The following is a 22,551-nucleotide window of genomic DNA, read 5'->3' on the forward strand; positions in this document are numbered from 1 at the left end:
TTTGTTTTTTTGTTGTTTCCTTGTAGGCTGCCTGTAATAATCTAAATCTGTGTGAAAGGCAATAAATGATTTTATTATTATCTACTAATGGTAGTCCAGTGGTCTAAATTTGACCATAATTTATTTAAATTTTAAGTTTGAACATTATTATAGTTCTATTGTCACCTTTCTATTATCATCATTTCTATAATAATCATTGCTCTATGTCGCCAAGGCTACATTATAGAAAAATAATATTAAAGACAAAAAATATTAATCTATTCTCAATTTGACCACAGATTGATAAATCAATAAACAAAAAAAGTATAAATGCATGTGTGTGTGTGTGTGTCAAATACATGGTAATGTGTGTAAGGTTTTTTTATTCATTTAGTTTATTTTTTTATTGTTTATGCACAATTAAAAAAAAAAATTAGCAATCTGCACTACTTCTCTATATTCTCTATGAGTGTGGGAAATTTCGTACTTCTCCGTCCGCGCAATTTTCGTAAAAAGGAGTCCAACATTTTTGCTGCACGTATTACCTACTTAAAATGTAGGTTCTTAATAATAATACATAAGTGTTTTGAAATATAAAACTAATCTTAAATTTTTTAGTTATACCACTTCCATTCTAAGGGTGCAATTTCGTAAACAAACTTTGCCGTAATGGCATGGCGTAACCTTTAAAATACACGAAAACTGCCCAGCATAAACATATTTTTTTAGTAACTTTAATAGAAGTATTAGAATTAGAAGTTTATTATAGAATTTATTTAATTGTAATTACATATTTGGACATACTTAACATAATTAATCTTGGAATAGGTAATTATTTCAGCTTTTTTTAATTAAATAAATTATGTTTTACATAGGTTTAATCTTTTACCCGTTGAACGTTTATAAAATGATTGTATTTACGGTAATAGTGTTGAAGATCTTCATTAGGTGGCCCAAATATACTAAAATTATTACGAGCATCCATCCTTATTTATAAATGTGTAAAGAAGCAAAATTATTATTACATTGTTCAAATTTCTATATAATTTATAAATATAAATCTGTACGTATGTACCTGTAAATATGTATATTGCGCGCGTGTGTGTGTGTGTGTGTGTGTGCGCGTGTGTATGTGCGTGTGTGTATATATTTCTATAATAGATAGATACACAGTGTGCAATTCATTTCGAAATTATTCTTGCCCATCTAATGGTTGTCTGGAAGAGATCACTCTTAGCGATAAGACCAAGAAAAAATGTTTCACAATATTTATTCATTTTGTGTACAATAAAGAATACTCTTTCACTGGTGGTAGGACCTCTTGGGAGTCCACACGGGTAGGTACCACCACCCCGCCTATTTCCGCCGTGAAGCAATAATGCGTTTCGGTTCGAAGGGTGGGGTAGCCGTTGTAACTATACTGAGACCTTAGAACTTATATCTCGAGGTGGGTGGCGCATTTACGTTGTAGATGTCTATGGGCTCCAGTAACCACTTAACATCAGGTGGGCTGTGAGCTCGTCCATCCATCTAAGCAATAAAAAAAAACAACTCTATCTCGCTCTCTCTCTCTCATCAAACAACTCTTTAAAAAAAAGCAATGATTTAATAAGAATTAAATGAAAAAGCAAAGAATTAGTATTTACAACTAGCTAGACGTCTATAAAATTTTCTAACCGAAAAAATATATGTGTATAAACCATTAGAATAGATAAAACCTTAAAAAACAACATTATTATTAAAAACGAAAGAAAAAATCTTGATATTGTATTGGTTTCACGGCAAAATTTTTAGTGACTACTTAACTTGCTTGAAAGTGAAGAAATACTCTCAAAATCCATTAATTTGTAACTCGCACTCGCACATACAATAATCGAGAGGCTCACTTCGGTAAAGCTATTCGATACATGAGACAGCAACATAAACAAACCTTCTCTCTCCCACAAAATGAGATTCATAAGCTTACCACTAGGTGGCACTGATACAAACTCACACAAATTAAACATAACATTAACATCGACTGAGTAATTAAAAAAACTCGCACTAAGCACAGGTACATTACCCATTACTCGACTAATTATAAATATCGTTAGAAAGCTTGGCATTTCAATTAAACGCCTTAAAAAAAAACTTGCGTGCTACCAATATAAAAGAAAAAATTATTGCTTCTAAAGATGAATAAACGTCCTGCAAATCGAGTAACTCGCACTCAGAGCTCCGCACGTTTCACCGTGAAGAGCGTACACTCGATGCGAGTCATTCGATTCGATTTTTGAAACTCGCACTAAGCCTACAGGACGATCTCAAAATTACACTTATACACGAAGAAATATTAAATACGCATTAACTAAGAAACATTAAATAGACAAAATAAAACAATTCACACAATTAAGCTCCTCGCGGTCCCTCCAAAATGTCTTTTCATCTTTTTTTCCTAGTTGTTCAATTGTAAATGAATAAATCAAAATCAAATCGAGTTTACGTTCTATACGGTGAAAAATGAAGAATTGTGAGTGTGAGTTGAGATATGCTACTCGCTTCGCAGGGCGTTTATTCACCGAGAGCAGCAATAATATTATTTCTCGTATATTGGTAGCACGTGATGTTTTGGCATTAGACCGTCTAAATGAAATACAACGCATTTTAACAGTATTTTAATGGGAACACATTACTTTCAAAATTATTCGGGTAATGTCACGTGTTCAATACTATTTTGTACCTTTAGAATTAAAGTGGCTCAACCCAAAATTCTTACTTTCTGGTAAACTTCAATATTGTAATACAATAATTGTATTTTTTTAGTTTTTCGGTTTAAACACTTTAAGGCATGCCATTTTATTTGAAAAAGGCAGAAAGAGTACTTTGTCCTTTTCTACGCTAAAAGAGACTGCTTAATTTTATAAGCTGATAGAATAATATAGAAAAGAATAATAGGATACCCTCTAATCGTCACATTGGAAAAAGGTATGGCTTTATCATTTTATCATTTAAATTATTTTTTATTGACTTATAAAACTAATTTAATTTACAATATGTAACTATATCTATAACTAATCCGTACTTGTCAAAATCCTCATAAATTGTCAATATTCTTAATAAAATTCCTATTAATAATATACAAGTGCAAATGTTGAGCTGCTTGCCAGAAATGATATAATAGTGCTTTGTTTTTTTGTTGTTTCCTTGTAGGCTGCCTGTAATAATCTAAATCTGTGTGAAAGGCAATAAATGATTTTATTATTATCTACTAATGGTAGTCCAGTGGTTGAAATTAGACCATAATAAAATTTATTTAAATTTTAAGTTTGAACATTATTATAGTTCTATTGTCAACTTTCTATTATCATAATTTCTATAATAATCATTGCTCTATGTCGCTAAGGCTACATTATAGAAAAATAATATTAAAGACAAAAAATATTAATCTATTCTCAATTTGACCACAGATTGATAAATCAATAAACATAAAAGTATAAATGCATGTGTGTGTGTGTCAAATACATGGTATTGTGTGTAAGGTTTTTTTATTGATTTAGTTTATTTTTTTATTGTTTATGCACAATTAAAAAAAAATGTTAGCAATCTGCACTACTTCTCTATATTCTCTATAAGTGTGGGAAATTTCATACATCTCGGTCCGCGCAATTTTCGTAAAAAGGGGTACAACATTTTTGCTTCACGTATTACTTAAAATGTAGGTTCTTAATAACAATACATAAGTGTTGTGAAATATAAAACTAATCTTAATTTTTTTAGTTATACCACTTCCATTCTAAGGGTGCTATTTCGTAAACAAATTTTGCCGTAATGGCGTAACCTTTAAAATACACGAAAACTGCCCAGCATAAACATAATTTTTTAGTAACTTTAATAGAAGTATTCGAATTAGAAGTTTATTATAGAATTTATTTAATTGTAATTACATATTTAGACATAGGTACTTAACATAATTAATCTTGGAATAGGTAATTATTTCAGGCTTTTTTTAATTAAAGAAATTATGTTTTATATAGGTATAAATCATTTACCCGTTGAACGTTTATAAAATGATTGTATTTACGGTAATAGTGTTGATGATCTTCATTAGGTGGCCCAAATATACTAAAATTATTACGAGCATCCATCCTTATTTATAAATGTGTAAAGAAGCAAAATTATTATTACATTGTTCAAATTTCTATTTAATTTATAAATATATATCTGTACGTATGTATGTGTAAATATGTGTGTGTGTGTGTGTGTGTGCGTGTGTGTTTGTGTGTGTGTATATATTTCAATAGATAGGTACACAGTGTGCAATTCATTTCGAAATTATTCTTGCCCATCTAATGGTTGTCTGGAAGAGATCACTCTTAGCGATAAGACAAAGAATTGTACTCTTTTTTTTTATTAATATTGTTCCGCTATATTTATTCATTTTGTGTACAATAAAGAATAATCTCACTCTCTCTCTCTCATCAAACAACTCTCTAAAAAAACCAATGATTTAATAAGAATTCAATGAAAAAGCAAATAATTAATATGTATTTACAACTAGCTAGACGTCTATAAAATTTTCTAACCGAAAAAATATATGTGTATAAACCATTAGAATAGATAAAACCTTAAAAAACAACATTATTATTAAAAAGGAAAGAACAACATCTTGATATTGTATTGGTTTCACGGCAAAATTTTTAGTGACTACTTAACTTGCTTGAAAGTGAAGAAATACTCTCAAAATCCATTAATTTGTAACTCGCACTCGCACATACAATAATCGAGAGGCTCACTTCGGTAAAGCTATTCGATACATGAGACAGCATTCTCTCTCCCACAAAATGAGATTCATAAGCTTACCACTAGGTGGCACTGATACAAACTCACACAAATTAAACATAACATTAACATCGACTGAGTAATTAAAAAAACTCGCACTAAGCACAGGTACATTACCCATTACCCGACTAATTATAAATATCGTTAGAAAGCTTGGCATTTCAATTAAACGCCTTAAAAAAAAACTTGCGTGCTACCAATATAAAAGAAAAAATTATTGCTTCTAAAGATGAATAAACGTCCTGCAAATCGAGTAACTCGCACTCAGAGCTCCGCACGTTTCACCGTGAAGAGCGTACACTCGATGCGAGTCATTCGATTCGATTTTTGAAACTCGCACTAAGCCTACTGTAGTCGACCGGCGCATAGATTATACACTTAATGACTGGCGAGAGCGGGAGATCAACTTGAATTTTAAAAATATATATAATTAAAGGAACTTGAAATTATAAACTTGAATAAGATTTTATCGTACTACAATTATATTTGATTGCCATGCAACCTTATTGCGGATCTGTGCACAGAATAAAAAAAAAGAAAAATCGGGATGGAAAAATAGGGGTTGATCGTATAAGAGTGAAAATTTAGAGTAATATGAATTTTTTTATTTTAAGTCACGACAAAATAAAAATAGAATCATACCAAAAAAATTAAAGTTTATAATTAAGAAATAAAAAAATAGGGGTTGATCATAGAGCGATGAGAATTTGAAAGTAACATCAGATTTTTTATTTTAATTCATGACAAAAAAAATAAAAATGAAAATCTTGCAAAAAAAATTAAAGTTTTTAATTAACAAATAAAAAATAAGGGTTGATCGTAGAGGGGTGAAAATTTAGGAATGTATGTATTTTTGTATGCTGTATCATAAAAAATAAAAATAAAAAAAATTGTCAAAAAAAAAAATTTGGCTTGGACCACCCTTAACATTTAGGGGGATGAAAAATAGATGTTGTCCGATTCTCCACCCTGGCCGATATGCACGCTAAGATTCACGAAAATCGGTCAAGCCGTTTCGGAGGAGTTCAATCACGCACACCGTGACACGAGAAATTTATATATTAGATAATTGATTAATTAACGGCCGTTTTCAATAACGTATCTGAGTTTTCGGATAGATAGCTATCTCCGAATATCAGCAAGAGCGTATCTATCCTTAGTTTGCGTTTCACAATTACGGATAAGTCCTATCTCTCTTTAACCAACAGTAGATAGCTTCTTCCCTCCGATTTATCCGAGCCTCTTGATACGTTTCGTTCTACTACAAATACGAAACAACATCAGGATCAAGACTTATTTTATTTTATTCTAAATTATAACTATAATTTAACCAGCATATTGTAGACTATCATAAACACATTTGTTTATAACAAAAAGTAATAAAAACATATGTAGATTTTTTTAAATTGGACGTATTGCTATTTTTATCCTAGTCGAAATTATGAAACGAAACGTTTTGACAGTCCGTTTGCCAATAAGCAGTGATCAGTTTCTTTTGTTTGTTTTTCTATTGTTTACCTACTATATTAGATGATGACTTACCTCCAAAACGCTTTAAAACTTTCGTTTATAATTCTAAGTGTGTTTATAATTAAAGAGCTACAGTGAAATAAAATGAATTCTGTAAGTATCTATGAACTACATTGATAATAATAATTTTACTTTGAAAACTTTGAGTTCAAGTTTAGATAATATATCTTTTTCAGTCAAGAAAGGCAGCACCCATGACAAAAGATGAGACGATGATTCTAGCAGAACTTGTGGCGGCGAAAGAACATTTCAATAATAAGGCAACAAATGCAACAAACAATAAATTGAAGGAGCAGGCTTGGCAAACCCTTGTAAATGATTTTAATTCGTCGATTCGTCGTTTCCCACGAACTCCATCGCAGCTTCGACTAAAATGGGAAAACTTAAAGAACGCTACGGCAACATAAGAAACAACCTTAGTAAGGTTAGTATAATTAGTTGATTGTTTGTCTCTAATAACACATTGATAAACATGATTTTTTCTTCAGGTTGCCGTAGTATTTGAAATAATTATGCTCTTTGTTACAGGCTGGAGGTGGTAAGGATTGCAGATGAAATTTTGGATAAAGCATGCACATTGTTGTAGGTCACATATAATATTTTTAACACTTTTACAGCCAAGCGGAAACAAGATGGAAGAAAAGAAATGCAAGGCTAGCATAGGGACAATGCATTAGCAGAATATCTAATAGCAAAAAAGAGACTTGACTTGGAAAATAAAGAAAAGGGTAGCAAAAGTTAAGTTAGATTTAGATAATTTAAAAAATTAAAAATTACAAGGAATATTAAATTTCATAAATTAAGTAGGCAATAATAATTTTATGTTAGATAGTTTTTTAAGTATATGTACAAATTCTAAATTAAATATCTTGCATGTACTAACTACCATGTAATTATCATTTTGGAAAATAAAAAATAGTCAAATTATCTTTGGAGTTTATTTTATAAATTATCTTTGGAAGCAATTATTTATAAGTACATAGTTGTATTTCAGATGTAAGTTTTGAAAAATTGTTATGAACAATTATATTATTTTCCTGTAATGTATCTGCGACTGAAATTTCTGATTCTAATTCTTCTAAATTCATACTTCTGACGATATTATGCAGCATGGCAGCTATAATAACAGCTTGCATATTTTCTAGTTTTAATCTACTTTTCAATGATATACAGGGAGTCTTCTTTTACAAACACCAATGCATCTGAAAATTATACATTATTCGCTTAAATTATTTTACAATACAGTATAACAAGCTCTTAACTAAAAAAAAAGATTACCTCTCTATAGTATTTCTTGTTTTAATATGTGATTCATTTTAAATCGTTCCGATTGAGTATGTGGGTTAATTAATCACCTTAAAAGATAGGGTTGTGGGGATAGCCTCTATCGGCAAGCAAATAGCAATTTCCAAGTCCACCTTGTTATCAATGTTCTCTTGATATGTAGATAATTTATTATAATAGTGTCATATTAAATTCATATAAACACCTAAATATATAATATAAATAAATAGAAATATAATAATAATATATAATAATAATATAAATAAGGTAATATAAATAAGAAATACCTTTTCAATCGGAATGGTTATTTATAGTTGTATCATGAGTAGACCCAGGCCATCAAGCAACAACATTTTGAAACATCAATGATGCATTGCACACAAATTACACATTCAAAATACTCTTTTTCTATTTCTAAATTCCTCTCCTATATTTGAATCTGTAACACAAATATAAAATGTAGAGGTATTAGTCTGTAATAAGAATGAAGGTAAATAGCCTACCAGGTTATTGTATTAGTATATGAATGTCATTTAGGGCACCATGGGAATCCAGCAGTATTATAGAATTCCTGTTGAGTGTGATTTTGTAACACAACAAAAATTAGGTATAATTTTGCTATTGCTATAAACAAATATAAGTTGTAATAACGAGTACTTTTATGGTTAAAATTTATCTTACCTTTTTGACGTTACACTCAAATATGGTCTCATTAAATTAATCAATTCATTCACAACACCTTTGCTCAGAAATCTATAGTCAAATTCGTAATTATTGATCTTCGCCATGTAATTCAGACGATCTTTATTTTCCTAACCATATGATCACAATCCATTATCATTTGAAATAATTCCATATCACTATCATCACTGCTACAATATGCCAATATGAAGAGAAACAATTATTAAATTATAGCGATTTACTTTCGAAAGATAAACATGTAACCGGCCGATTTTGACAGATAAGCGAATGCCCATACTAGAGATAGCGCCGCCTACCGGAGAGTTACTTAAAACTCATATTGAAACGGAAGTAAGCACGATTTGTATGAGCGTTCTATCTTTAGCAGGTTATCCGTCCTCCCGACGATGGATAGATAAATCCGATAGGAACTGCTGCCCGTCGATAGGTTATTGGAACGTAAGTAAGGACAAAAATATAGATTTGTCTATCTTTAGTAACCGAAACTAGGGATAGATAGGTTATTGAAAACGGCCGTAAGAAGACTACCTAGATTGTCACTTCGATAGATCGCATTAAAAATAATTGGCAATATTACTGGCTTAAGCCAAGGATCGTGCTCAGTGATGAGCAATTGGAGAGGCTCATGTCCAGCAGTGGACATTTGGAAATTTACAAAAAAGGAGAGATTAAATCGTAACAGTAGTTTTAATTATCTCTATGAGTCGAGAAAGCTGAAGAGAAGACTAAGTAAAAATGGAATAAAATGAGATAAAATGTAATGTAAATAAATAATGTTTCAGTAAAGTGGAAATTTATAGTTTCATGTTTCCAAGAATGCGAGAAGCCACGTCCATTGATTTTGTTATTTTCTCACACTTGCGGACTGTTACAAATACTATTTAAAATTTAATAATGTATTGTAATTGATAAAAAAAAACCTTTTTTATTAGTTAGTCATAAATTTATTTTCCAGATATTACGGCCCGGAGGCCTGTCCAGTTTCAACAGGATCGGCGGGCTAGCACTGGGTCAGACAAGAGTGGTGGGATAAGCTAACACCTATTTTTTTTCCTACCTAAGCTGATAGCTTTGTGCGGCTATTTCAGGGTAACCTTAACTAGTAAGTGAGCTCACGGGGCTCAAACCTGACGACGTTGCTAACACGAACCCTAGCAAAAGCCGTGCTTCGCAGAATCTACCACCAGATCGGAAACGTGACCCACTGAGAAGATCCGGCGAGAAACTCAGTGGGCTGTGTCTGTGGGTTAAACCCGCAAAATTATAATTTGCGTAATTACTGGTGGTAGGACCTCTTGTGTGTCCGCGCGGGTGGGTACCACCGCCCTGCCTATTTCTGCCGTGAAGCAGTAATGCGTTTCGGTTTGAAGGGTGGGGCAGCCGTTGTAACTATACTGAGAACTTAGAACTTATATCTCAAGGTGGGTGGCGCATTTACGTTGTAGATGTCTATGGACTCCAGTAACCATTTAACACTAGGTGGGCTGTGAAATCGTCCGCCCACCTAAGCAATAAAAATAATAAAAAATAAAAAACGGGAAAAGGAACTGTGTGCTTAGTGCGAGTTTTTTAATGTTCTCGTTAGCGTAAAAGTTAACTCAAATTTGTATGAAGTTGGAACGTTTGCCTATGTTTGGCGCTAGGGGCGCTGTTCCAACTGCATACAATTTGAGTTAGCTTTTACGCTTTCGAGAACATTAAAAAACTCGTACTAAGCACACTGAAGGATGTCTGTTTTTTTTTGTTTTTTTTTATTGCTTAGATGAGTGGACGAGCTCACAGCCCACCTGGTGTTAAGTGGTTACTGGAGCCCATAGACATCTACAACGTAAATGCGCCACCCACCTTGAGATATAAGTTCTAAGGTCTCAATTATAGTTACAACGGCTGCCCCACCCTTCAAACCGAAACGCATTACTGCTTCACGGCAGAAATAGGCAGGGTGGTGGTACCTACCCGTGCGGACTCACAAGAGGTCCTACCACCAGTAATTACGCAAATTATAAATTTTGCGGGTTTCATTTTTATTACACGATGTTATTCCTTCACCGTGGAAATCAATCGTGAACATTTGTTGAGTACGTATTTCATTAGAAAAATTGGTACCCGCCTGCGGGATTCGAACACCGGTGCATCGCTCAACACGAATGCACCGGACGTCTTATCCGTTAGGCCACGACGACTACAAAAAATTGATTAGTGTGTGTGATAAAAAAAAATTGATTAGATTTGATCACTTGCAGGGGTGATTATAGGCCGTAGGCAATTTTAATGCTTGAGCGAACGAGTTCACGGCCCATTCAGCGTTAAATGATTATCGGAGCCCACAGTCAACATAGGTAACGCCACCATAAAGTTTAAGGTTTATTGTTCAACTGTATAGTAATTCTGCAAATTTTAATTTTTTCGAGGCTCATTTATATTACATGATGATATTCCTTCTTCTTCATCAACATTGTTGATCGAAGTTTTTTCCACCTAATCCCACTAGGTGGGGTCGGCACAACTAATTTTTCTATTCCATTCTCTTCTGTCAGCCGTTATCTCAACACTCACTTCTCTCTCTCTCTCATATCGTCATTCACACACTCCATCCATGTCTTTTTCGGTCGACCTCTTCCCCCTCTACCTTGCACTACCAGTGAGCTTAGTGCGAGTTTTTTAACGTTCTCGATAGCGTAAAAGTTAACTTAAATTTGTATGCAGTTGGAACAGCGCCCCTAGCGGCAAACGTAGGCAAACTTTCCAACTCCATACTTGAAGTAACTTTTACGCTATCGATAACGTTAAAAAACTCGCACTAAGCACACAGTTCCATACATCTCCTGGTCACATACATCTTCTCTCTACGCATCACATGTCCATACCACGTTAGCCGTATGGTTGGTATTCCTTCACTAAAGAAATTTATTCATAAATACATAAGTCAACTACGTATTTCATTAGAAAAAATGGGTATTTGAATACCGGTATTCAAATACCCATTTTTTCTGCCGGGCAGTGGTATTGCCCGATACGAGTACACGAAGCGTCTACGTAGCTCTTAATGATATTGTCAAACATTACTGATAGGATAGATAATATGAGCAGGATTCCCTCTTTTTTTTTGTCCTACCTAAGCTGGTAGCCTGGAGCGGCTATTCCAGCGTAACCGTGGCTAGTAGGTGAGCTCACGGGGCTCAAACCTGACGACGTTGCTAACACGAACCCTAGCAAGAGCCGTGCTTCGCAGAATCTACCACCGGATCGGAAACGCGACCCATTGAGAAGATCCGGCGAGAAACTCAGTGGGCTGTGTCTGAGAGTTAATTTGCTCGTCGAGCCCTTCGTCGCAAGTGACGGGTTCGACGAGAACGGTGACCGGTGCTTGAAGTACCTAAAAGCACCGTTAGTGGATCGGGAGGAGCAGGATTCCCGTCGCGGAACATAGATAAAGCAAAGCTGGGAGTGCGAAACTTATGGCCTAATTTCAAATATTTAAGCAGAATTTTAGTTTTTACACTTGATTGGTTTGATACAGCTTTCTGTGCATTAGGCAAAGTCGATGTCAGGGTTCATTAATTAAATTTTCTAAGTGTATGGAGAGAATTTTCGATACTTATTGTTTTGCTTCTAATTGTGCCCTTTATCCATTTTACCATTACACTACCCCTCCAGCACAGCAGTTTACCCATCTAAACACAAGCACATCCATTTTCTCTCACCTCTCTGTATTACTATACACCATGCTTTCTAGAATAAACTTCTCTCTGTAGTGTTTCCAGACAGCTATGATTTTTGTTTTTTTTTCAAATGAGGTTTGAAAATAGTGCTTAAGCTATTGTAAGTATTGCTGGTAGATACTGGCTGAGTGTTTACAATAAAATTTAAATCTAAGATATCTCGTTCTACTTGCACTAATACTGGAATCAGTGTTGATTATATGCTATTGTGGCAGGGTAGCCATCGTAGAACACATAATATTTGATAGATTACTGGTGGTAGGGCATCTTCAGTCCGCACGGGTAGGTACCATCGCCCTGCCTATTTCTGCCGTGAAGCAGTAATGCGTTTCGGTTTGAAGGGTGGGGAGCCGTTGTAACTATACTGAGACCTTAGAACTCATATCTCAAGGTGGGTGGCGGTATTTACGTTGTGGATGTCTATAGGATCCGGTAACCACTTAAGACCAGGTGGTCTGTGAGCTCGTCCGCCTATCTATGCAATAAAAAAAATAAAAATTTCGCTTATGACATTTTCAAGATAACCTTGCAGATATGAGTCGACTATTATCAAAGGCGGCAATCTGACTTTTGGACAATGATTGGTAAATCAGAAAAACGAATTATTGACTTTGTATTCCATTGGCAGTCACAAAACTCTTCGGAACGACATCTTAGATAAATAACAGGTTAACTATTAACCTTTATTTAATGCAGGTTTTGAACCGTATTCTTTGAAGGAGACGATTATATTCAAAGAAATCTGTATTGACATATCAGTAAAAAATTTTTTGTCCAAATGTACAGATTGCCGCCTTTGATAATAGACGACTCATATACAAGTTCCCAACAACAACATTCGGACCGTTGGTCTACAGAGTAATATCACCCGTTCGATGCATTTTTTTCTCTCGGTCGTTAAATCTCCCACACTATCATAATTTCATACTTTAGATACTTTCTGCCTGAGGGAATTAGAAAAGGAAATCAAAATACATTGTGAAAATAATGTAATATTCCAACGGATTCATATTATTTCAAACATCTGTAGATAAATAAATACATTTATAGGGGTTTTAAGTTAACAAAATGTATGTGATTATTTAGCTACTTGCTAAATGAAGATAAATAAGGACAAGCAACATTTGCTCATCGAAGATAGCAGTCATCAAATAATAGTTACACTTGAAACTGCACTAATTAATCACAATAGACCATTTGTGTATGTGTAAGACACTCACATAGGCATTTGTCTCATGTTAAGCAAATTGGACAACATGAAACAACTTTAGACTGGCCTCATACTGATATGCTTATGTTTGTAGTGGATAGTGCTTACTCTACAAATATTGCTGGCTTTAGGCACTACATATGCTTTTTAGAAGCAATAAGTGTTGACAAAAATATTATAATTTAAGCCTACACCAAATATGAATCAATAGTAGTATTGATAGAGTAGAGAAACAGTTTCTAGACACAATGAAAGTTACGTTCCAGGTAAAATGTTTTCGAAACATGTTAATAATTTTTATGTTATTAACCTTTGTTCCGTAAGAGATTTTGATAATTTCGTAATCTCAACTAAATAAATAAACATATATGTCTCACATTCTAAGTTATTCGTGGCTTTTAGATAGACTAATTTAAGGTGACACAGCATTCACATATAGCTGATGAATTAAATGAGTTTTTTTTGTTTATGCAAACATGCTCAATTATAAAATAAGCTATCAACAATAGTTTTGTAATTTTTTGCATGTGTGCACCTCTATATTTACACTCCAAAATAAATGTTTGTTGATTTGACTAATATTTGAACAATTGTTGTTCTACTTTATCTACTTTTTCCTCCTAGTTCGAACCACGGTCCAGCCAGGTTCAATGTCCTCGTCCATAGGCTCAGAATCTTGCTTGTCTTTCCCTATTTCATCCACATTTGATACATTTTCAGGTAATTCTTCTTCATCTTCACTGCTACTGCTTGTCGTGTCATCATCTGGGTTGCCATGGTGCTGTAATTAGTAGAATACGAAATTTTACAAAAATGGTACATATTATCTTGTTACAACAATTATAATGTTCCAATTGTTTAGTTTTCAATGAAGATGAAGAAAGCACAGAGTTTATTTAATTCTAATATTATTAAATTTTATTATTTTTATTTACTCTTTGATAGGTACAAACACATAATATTCATTAGCAATGCTAATAATTATAGGCAATGGCAAAACTGGCATTGCTGACATCCACGAGTGACAGTGACTAGTTACCATCAGTTGGGCCATACACTTGTCTGCTTACAGAGGCATGAAAAACTGCAGCAAAAGCTATGAAAAAGCTACTGTCTAAAGAAGCTAGCAAATGAGTGTCCACTTTTTTTTAGGAAAGACACTCAAAAGTTATTGCAGATTTGACTGTTTTCTATCTGCTGTTAGTTAGAAAAAGACCAATAACATTATAACATTTTTAACTTACTTGTGGAGGAACTGATTCATGTATTGGTTGACTCAACCATTTCTGACATTTAGGCATTGCCTCGATCCTAGCTCTCAACTCATCATGATGTCCCTCTTTTAGTAAAGTAAGGTAAAGTATGAGTAGATTTGCTATTTCTGTAAATATTAAATTAAAATCAGTTGGGCTTATTGTATTACATTTAATAATTAATTTTATGTTTAATATCAAAAACATTGGCCCTGAAAAAGATGCTTAAGTTTTGCAAGACTCATGCTAGTTCAAGTTTTTGAGTCCATATTTCATTATAGTCAGCGAAATGGGCTAAATGAGAAAACACAGCCTAATCAAAATATCAAGATAGTTAAAGTTGCATAGTTTTGAAACATGTGTATATGTCAGGTAAAATTAAATGTGTTGACACCTACCTACCTACATATGCCTTCCAAAAATATAGTAAAGAGAAACATGTATACTCAAATCGACAACTACTTTTTGGAACTACAACCACCACCTAATATAATATTATATTCTCATGCACAGGGTATTATAAAAAATATATTAAGATACCTGGAGGAATTGGTTTACGTAATTATAAAAAAAAAAAAAACTAGACAGTTATTAACACCACAATGACATGATACAGAATCATGATTTTTAATGTTGGTCCATAAATAATAAATATGATCAGTTATTATCAATTACAATTAAAAAGATGCATAATTGAAAAATACATTAGCAAATATGAGTATTATGAATATTCTGCATGTTATATTCGAATGCACATTTTAATTTAAGATGAGGATTAAGAAGAAAAATCAGAGCTGGTCAGATTTAATGTCAGATATCTGGAATGAAAATGTGGGTATTGTACCTTTGTAATAGGTTTTTTTATTGCTTAGATGGGTTCACCTGGTAGCCCACCTAGTGTTAAGTGGTTACTGGAGCCCATAGACATCTACAACATAAATGCGCCACCCCCCTTGAGATATAAGTTCTAAGGTCTCAGTATAGTTACAACGGCTACCCCACCCTTCAAACCGAAACGCATTACTGCTTCACGGCAGAAATAGGTGGGGTGGTGGTACCTATCCACACGGACTCACAAGAGGTCCTACCACCAGTAAAAATCTTAGAATAAATCTTGATCATGTTTTTGCTCAATAATAAACTATATAAATTAAAACAATAAAATATGTGGTTACTTTGACTTACCTTTCGGAGATTCATCATGGCAGACAGTATCAAACTCTTCATCCATGAGATCTTCTATCACTTCAGCCAACTCATCTCTATCCACTACATTTTCAACACAATATCTTGCTATATACACTGCCATTAACTGTGCCGTCTGAAAAGACAGTATCATCATAAGCTAATTTGATTTTACTGTATATTGTCTAACATAATAAGTATATAGTTATTAATAGTCAAACAAACACACTTACTACTAGTGTAGTTAACCATCCAATCCTTAAAGTATTCTATTTTTGTACTTATTTATATTTTAATTGTAATTATTAAAAACAAATAGGATGTATTTATTTTATCGGACTGATTGCAATTTTTGTCAGGAAACAGCTGTCCTGCCTTTCGAATAGAAAATTTATGTCATCACCTAAGTGTTTTTTGAACGCCTTTATCACGATTTACTTATTAAATACAATTACAAAATATGATTTTTTAAGTTGTTAAATTAATTGAAAAAACATTTCACACCTTCTCACCGCCTGGAGCTCCCATACCATGTTCAACAGCTAGTTGTAAAGCTGTCCAGTTATTGAGTACTAAATCTACGATAGGTTTAAAATCGTCATACAACATTTCTTTATTTTTATGAGATTTAACTATGTAAACAATACTAAATATTGAAGTTCACACATTTTCATAACCTCTGCTTTACACCACTTTTTTAAGGGATTTTATGACCTGGTAACTAAGACCTTTAGGTCCTATTTTAATTTTAATGAAAACTTTTTTGTATGAAACATGATATTATGAAATAAACTGAAGTGATTAGAAACATGGCATGAAATGAAATGAAATAAAACGAAACGAAACGAACTGAAATGAAATATAATCTCTAAAATGGTGGTCATTTACTGAAACTTTTACAGTGTACTTTTTGGAGGATCCCGAGAAGTTACGTTCAGCGGCTTTGTTTGATTTTCTCACATTTGTACACTTTCACTAATACTAAACAGTTAATAAACCACCCTTATTACACATTTAAATTTGAAGAAATACTAAATAGACAAAATAAAACAAATCACACAACTTCACACCTCGCGTTCCCGCCAAAAAGTCCGCTTTCCACCACAAATGGTGGACCATCCATAGATAATACATTTATTAATTAATATCTTTTGAAGACTTACTTTTGTAATAAAATAATATATTACTCAACACTATTTCTCCAATAGACCCAAACTTTAGAAAAAAATATCGCTTATTATCCGTTTAATAATTTATGTTTTCATTTCATCTTGTCTTTGATGTCCAGAAGGAAAGAGTACTAGGCTAGGCTAGAACACCAAAACTGGCATTATAGTAGCAACCGCGGATGACTGTAATTAACCGTCAAACGAAAGCACCCTGTGCCAGACGACTTTGAATATTTTAGAATTTTCAAAGCTCAATTCCAGGATCTCGCCCGGATCTAATTCATTATGAACGAAACGATATTTATATTGTGACTGATATTGAATACTGGTGGTAGGACATCTTGTGAGTCCGCACGGCTAGGTACGAGCACCCTGCCTATTTCTGCCGTGAAGCAGTAATCTCTCAAGGTGGGTGGCGGCATTTGCTCTTTAGATGTTTATGGGTTCCAGTAACCATTGAACACCAGGTGGGCCGTGAGCTCGTCCACCCATCTGTGCAATAAATAAAAAAATTAAAAAATACGATCAGCTCTAGGTTTATACGTGAAGTGTTTTGTGTCTGTGCCTTTTATCCATAGAAAATAAATTGAAACTAGAAGACTGTGACAGTATTTCATTTCATCCCAATTGGTTAATGTCTCAAATTAATGATCTTTACAAGTTGTCTTGGCCTAAAAGATAAGACGTCCGGTGCATTAATTTAAAGCGATGCACTGGTGTACGAATCCCGCAGGCGGGTACCAATTTTTTTAATGAAATACGTACTCAACAAATGCTCACGATTGACTTCCACGGTGAAGGAATAATATCGTGTAATAAATATCAAACTCGCAAAAATTATAATTTGCGTAATCACTGGTGGTAGGACCTCTTGGGAGTCCGCAGGGGTAGGTACCACCACTCCGCCTATTTCCGCCGTGAAGCAATAATGCGTTTCGGTTCGAAGGGTGGGGCAGCCGTTGTAACTATACTTGAGACCTTAGAACTTATATCTCAAGGTGGGTGGCGCATTTACCAGTAACCACTTAACACCAGGTGGGCTGTGAGCTCATCCATCCATTTAAGCAATAAAAAAAAATCTCCATTTCATTTCACTCCATATTGGCCGTTTTCCATGGTCGTTTTCCAATTACAGCACAAGAGCGTATTATGCGGCATAATGCTCAACTAAGCTTCAGCATAATTCGGCATTGTGCGTCACTGCGTCGCATTATGCTCTGTAATTGGAAAACTACCATTAAGTAATGGTGAAGCTTAGTTGAGCATTATGCCGCATAATGCGCTCTTGTGCTGTAATTGGAAAACGGCCATTAACATTTTTCTTAAAAATAGGAATATAAATTAAAATAAGACATGTCTTAAAAGTCTTAGTTACCAGGTCATAAAATCCCTTAAAAAAACACAAGCAGTGGGGCCACATTGGCCACAAAAACAATCTGTCATTCGTTCATTAAATTCAAAAACATTTCATTTTGTAAACAACGTGCAATAATGTTAAATGATTGAATTTTTTATTTATTAAAAATGACCGATGATATCAAAGTGACTTTTATAATATCGAAAGATTGTAAAAGCCAAGATGATTGTTCAGAAGATATGCAACTCGCATTTGTTGTAAGCTTACAAAAAAAATGTGAACATAGAAACAATTTCTCGTGAAAATCATATTTTTTTCTTATTTCTGTGGTTTCATTATGTATTATGTAATGTAAGACTGTTAACGATTATTCTGAGCTATATGTACGTAAACTGAAGATGTTCATGTCGGGAAGTTTTTAACAATGTCTTAACATGGTGTTAATGACTTGGTTTCACGCGAGGACAAACCATTTCCTAGTGATATTGTATTATAGAATACATCAGACGTTATAATTAACTATTATTAATTATTAAATAATAATTAACCAGGCTTGCGAACAACACAGTGGGGGTGGTCTGCACGGCCAGTGGGTGCATGAGACAAATTGGAATCGATTTGATGGTCTCACGAAGAGGGATGTCTTTGTCATAGCGCAGTTTGAAGGTGAATTATACAAGAAGTTGAGGGCTACTAAGTGCTTGTAAGTATTTTTGAATTTTACAAAAATGTCTTTCATACGATGTCCATGAGCTTATCCTGTGATAGCGAAATTCGCATTAATCTATATCATTAATCTGTATCTTTGGAGTGGAGAAAGTTTTAATTTTTTACTTTAATTATTACTCTTCAAGTATTATATACATTGGCGGATCTAATGCCTGATGTATTCTCTACCATTTAACCATATCTGCTGTAGAGAAATAATGGTAGGTAGGTGCAGTGAAAGTTAAATTAAACACAAATACAAACAAATATACACAGATGAACTAAATTCATGATGATTTAATTAAATTTTTCACAACAGTTTCTGTACCCTTAATTTGAACATACACTAGTCTCTAAAGTCCATTTTAATACATACTTATAGCTTAGACTAGGCAAAGATGTTCTTTTTTGAAGGTTTTGTGTCTCTGTTGCATAAATTAAAATGAACTAACAAATCTTTAATGGAGAGCATTTAAAGTAATTTAAATTACTACATTTTTGCTCTGGCTTGCTAGTGTTTATTAATAAGATTTTTGCTTATAAACTATGATAAAAAAAATTACAAAGGGCTCCAAATATTTTAATTTCAGGCTAGTAGGCCCCCGATGTCTATCCTGCTGTCTCACAGAAGGTATTTCTATACCCACTGGCCCTGAACCGGTGTATACAATTGCTATGAGAGGCTTAGTCATAACTGCTAGTGGATTAAGCAAGGATAAAAAGGTGATGGTATAGTTTTGTTTACCTTTATCCTAGTTATTTATTTTAATGAAAAACTATTGAATTAGACCTGTTGGTAACTCTTCTGCATAATAAATTCTGTCTTTTTAGTATATTTTGGTTGAAATAAAAAATCACCAAAAATTTTCAATAACTTTATCTCAGAACAATTAAGTTAATGTTTCTGAATAGTCTTTGGACTGAAAAATTTAAAACCTTGTACACATACTCATATCTATTCTTATGAGCTTTATTTTGAACTATATTCTTTTTTAAGCGAAAATAAACCAACATACATTCACCAATTGCTTCTATGATAAACCAAAAATTACTGATCTGAAAAAAAAAAAAAAAAACTAGACATAAAAGTACATTTAGTGGTGATAGGGTATAGTCTACTGGTGTATGGTATCACCATATATCCCATTTAGGTTTTAAACTTAAATTTATTCTAGTTTTAAAATAGAGCACGTGAAATGCTGTTGTTATTGCTATGCTATTGAGAACTCAACCTCATGTGTCAACTTGGATGGTGGCTTTCACATTGTTGTATCCATGAGTTCCATTTTTACCAAGTTTGGTAGTCAGATATGCATGTTTGAAACGGTAAAAGTAACAAAAACAAATTGAATAACAAAAATCCCATTTCAATTTTAGGAGAACATAAAGAAGAAAGTACATTGGATGGGTGGCATTTATAATAGTGTTTTGACAGATGATTCTACACACTTAGTGTCTGACACTGTATTATCTGATAAATATATTGTAAGTACATAAAATTATATAATAAGTCATTACTCTATCAACCAGAATGTTACCATAGTATTTATGAAATTTTTATCTATATATGTATATAAAAATGAATTGCTGTTCTTTAGTCTCGCTAAAACTCGAGAATGGCTAGACCGATTTGGCTAATTTTGGTCTTGAATTATTTGTGGAAGTCCAGAGAAGGTTTAAAAGATAGATAAATATGAAAATGCTTGGAATTAAATAAAAATAACAATTTTGTTTTTCTTTTGATGTGTCCCCCGTCGGATGGATTCCTTTTGTTTGTTTTAAGTTTATTTTATACAAAAGTTTAGGTCTTTTATTTATCGATTGAGGTACTACGAAGTCTGTCGGGTCAGCTAGTTTATGAATATTTTTATAAATCATAGATATAATTGAAACCTTTTCAGTACAATGTCAACAGTTAGTGCATTGTTATAGGTTTTATTCTTATTCTTTTTTTTATTGCCCTTGTAGGCAGACGAGCATACGGCCCACCTGATGGTGAGTGGTTACCGTCGCCCATGGACTTCAGCAATGCCAGAGGCAGAGCCAAGCCGCTGCCTACCGGTTAATACTCTCCACAAGCCACAAGCCTGTTCCTATGTATTATTTATTATTATATTATTTATTACTGTTCCAATAGTCAAAATCAATTTTCTAGTTCTACCTCTAAGCCCGTTGTAAACAATATAATGAAACCTGCGCTTACTAAAAACATTATTAAAATATTCAGTGATGAACTAGGGAAAAATATGGGTGTAGCGCTGAATGATCTGTGTTTGGGACAATCTGTCATAAATTATTGTATGCCTGGGGCTTCATGTACCCACATACTCAATAAAATTTTAAATGTGACTCATTGCCCTAACACAACAATAATCATAATGATTGGGAGAAGGGGAAATGCAGATATAAGAGATATAAAATATCAAATAAATCAATTATTAACACTACAGGTGAAAAAGATCATCATGTTTGCATTTCCATTTATTCAGAGTATGCCAGCAGAAAATAAAATCAGACATTGCATTAATGATTTCATGCAGACAATTTCTAATGTTAATAATTATTATGTCATGACACCATGCAAATCAGAAAATATATTTTATACTATTGACATTAATTGCATGATAAAAAATAAATGTATTATTATGACAAAACCTAACAAATTCTATTTAGATTTTAGACAAGTAGCAAACTCGCTACATTATTTTTTACACATTTATCTAGCCATGAATTTGGCTAATCAACCTACTGCTTCTTTTGAGCAGAAAAAAAATATGACATCTATTAATTTGGAATCCGTTCCAAGTACTTTAAATTAATTACTAAGACAACAGAGTTTACCTCTTGCAGTAAATATGATTTATTTGGACACAGCCCATCAACAAATAATATTTCTTTGAAAACAACTGTGATCAACCTGGTGCATCAGAACTTACAAGGTTTGATGGGTAAAGAACTTGAAATTGATTTGTTCCTAGATTATAATAAAGTCAATGTTCTATGTGTTACGGAACATTGGCTTAAAAAATATGAATTAAATTGTAATTTTAAAAATCACCAGGTTGTAAGTTCCTTCTGCAGAGAGAATGCTATACGAGGTGGCTCACTGATCATTGTTAATAAAGATTATAAATGTAAGGAACGTAGAGACATTGTGAGCCTCTCTGTGGAACGGATTATTGAAATGGCATGTGTAGAGCTTGAGCGATTCATTGTTGTAAGTGTGTACAGGCCCCCGAATTCGTTATATGATTTTTTTGAAAATATAATGGAACGTGTTTTATTAAAGCTTTGTGTTTCTAATAAACATGTTTTTATTTGTGGTGATTTTAATATAAATTTATTAGAAAATACAAATGCCACTATTAGACTCAGAACATTGTTAAAATCATATAACCTTAGCAATCTATTTTCAGAGCCCACAAGAATAACTAGCACATCGGCAACCTGTATAGATAATATTTTCACAAATGTAAAACCTTTACATAAATGCATTATTAATCATTTAAGTTCAGACCACAGTGGACAATTCTTATCTTTTAAAATTAAATCTGTTTCAGATGTTAATAGTACAAGAAAGCTACCGTTTGTTCCTATTAATATTAGACGTTTGGAGAAGCTTAGAGGTAAAGTT

General features: G+C 33.2%; 2 protein-coding genes and 2 long non-coding RNA genes across 5 annotated transcripts in view; 2 read left to right on the forward strand and 2 right to left on the reverse strand.

Moving 5' to 3' along the window:
- The first annotated feature begins 1,540 nt into the window (after window positions 1–1,540).
- LOC149501550 (uncharacterized) lies at window positions 1,541–7,254 on the forward strand. Of its 2 annotated transcripts, XR_016324158.1 has the most exons (3): window positions 5,961–6,420; window positions 6,504–6,751; window positions 6,856–7,254. It is a non-coding gene; the product is annotated as an uncharacterized LOC149501550 (long non-coding RNA). The 2 variants fall into 2 exon arrangements; XR_016324157.1 differs by having other exon boundaries at window positions 1,541–6,420; window positions 6,504–7,254.
- LOC149501551 (uncharacterized) lies at window positions 7,252–8,838 on the reverse strand. Its single transcript, XR_016324159.1, has 3 exons — window positions 8,293–8,838; window positions 7,899–8,050; window positions 7,252–7,529 (listed from the first exon to the last, which is right to left on the reverse strand). It is a non-coding gene; the product is annotated as an uncharacterized LOC149501551 (long non-coding RNA).
- A 4,171-nt stretch (window positions 8,839–13,009) lies between these two features.
- LOC114250283 (pre-rRNA-processing protein TSR2 homolog) lies at window positions 13,010–16,395 on the reverse strand. The gene is made up of 4 exons (XM_028184092.2): window positions 16,188–16,395; window positions 15,684–15,819; window positions 14,490–14,626; window positions 13,010–14,026 (listed from the first exon to the last, which is right to left on the reverse strand). Exons 1-4 carry the CDS (start codon window positions 16,290–16,292, stop codon window positions 13,853–13,855), a joined length of 552 nt encoding a protein of 183 aa, XP_028039893.1. The 5' UTR covers window positions 16,293–16,395; the 3' UTR covers window positions 13,010–13,852.
- Window positions 16,396–18,269: 1,874 nt separating this feature from the next.
- Window positions 18,270–22,551, forward strand: part of mus101 (mutagen-sensitive 101) — a 29,249-nt gene continuing 24,967 nt past the window's right edge. The window contains exons 1-4 of the mRNA XM_089732787.1: window positions 18,270–18,466; window positions 18,761–18,912; window positions 19,508–19,640; window positions 20,295–20,402. Coding sequence (XP_089588913.1) covers window positions 18,377–18,466; window positions 18,761–18,912; window positions 19,508–19,640; window positions 20,295–20,402 — 483 coding nt within the window. The 5' untranslated portion in view covers window positions 18,270–18,376. The remainder of the gene's footprint in view (window positions 18,467–18,760; window positions 18,913–19,507; window positions 19,641–20,294; window positions 20,403–22,551) is intronic.

This window comes from Bombyx mandarina, chromosome 15 (genome assembly GCF_030267445.1).
Source record: "Bombyx mandarina strain Sakado chromosome 15, ASM3026744v2".
Classification (NCBI taxonomy): Eukaryota; Metazoa; Arthropoda; class Insecta; order Lepidoptera; family Bombycidae; genus Bombyx; species Bombyx mandarina.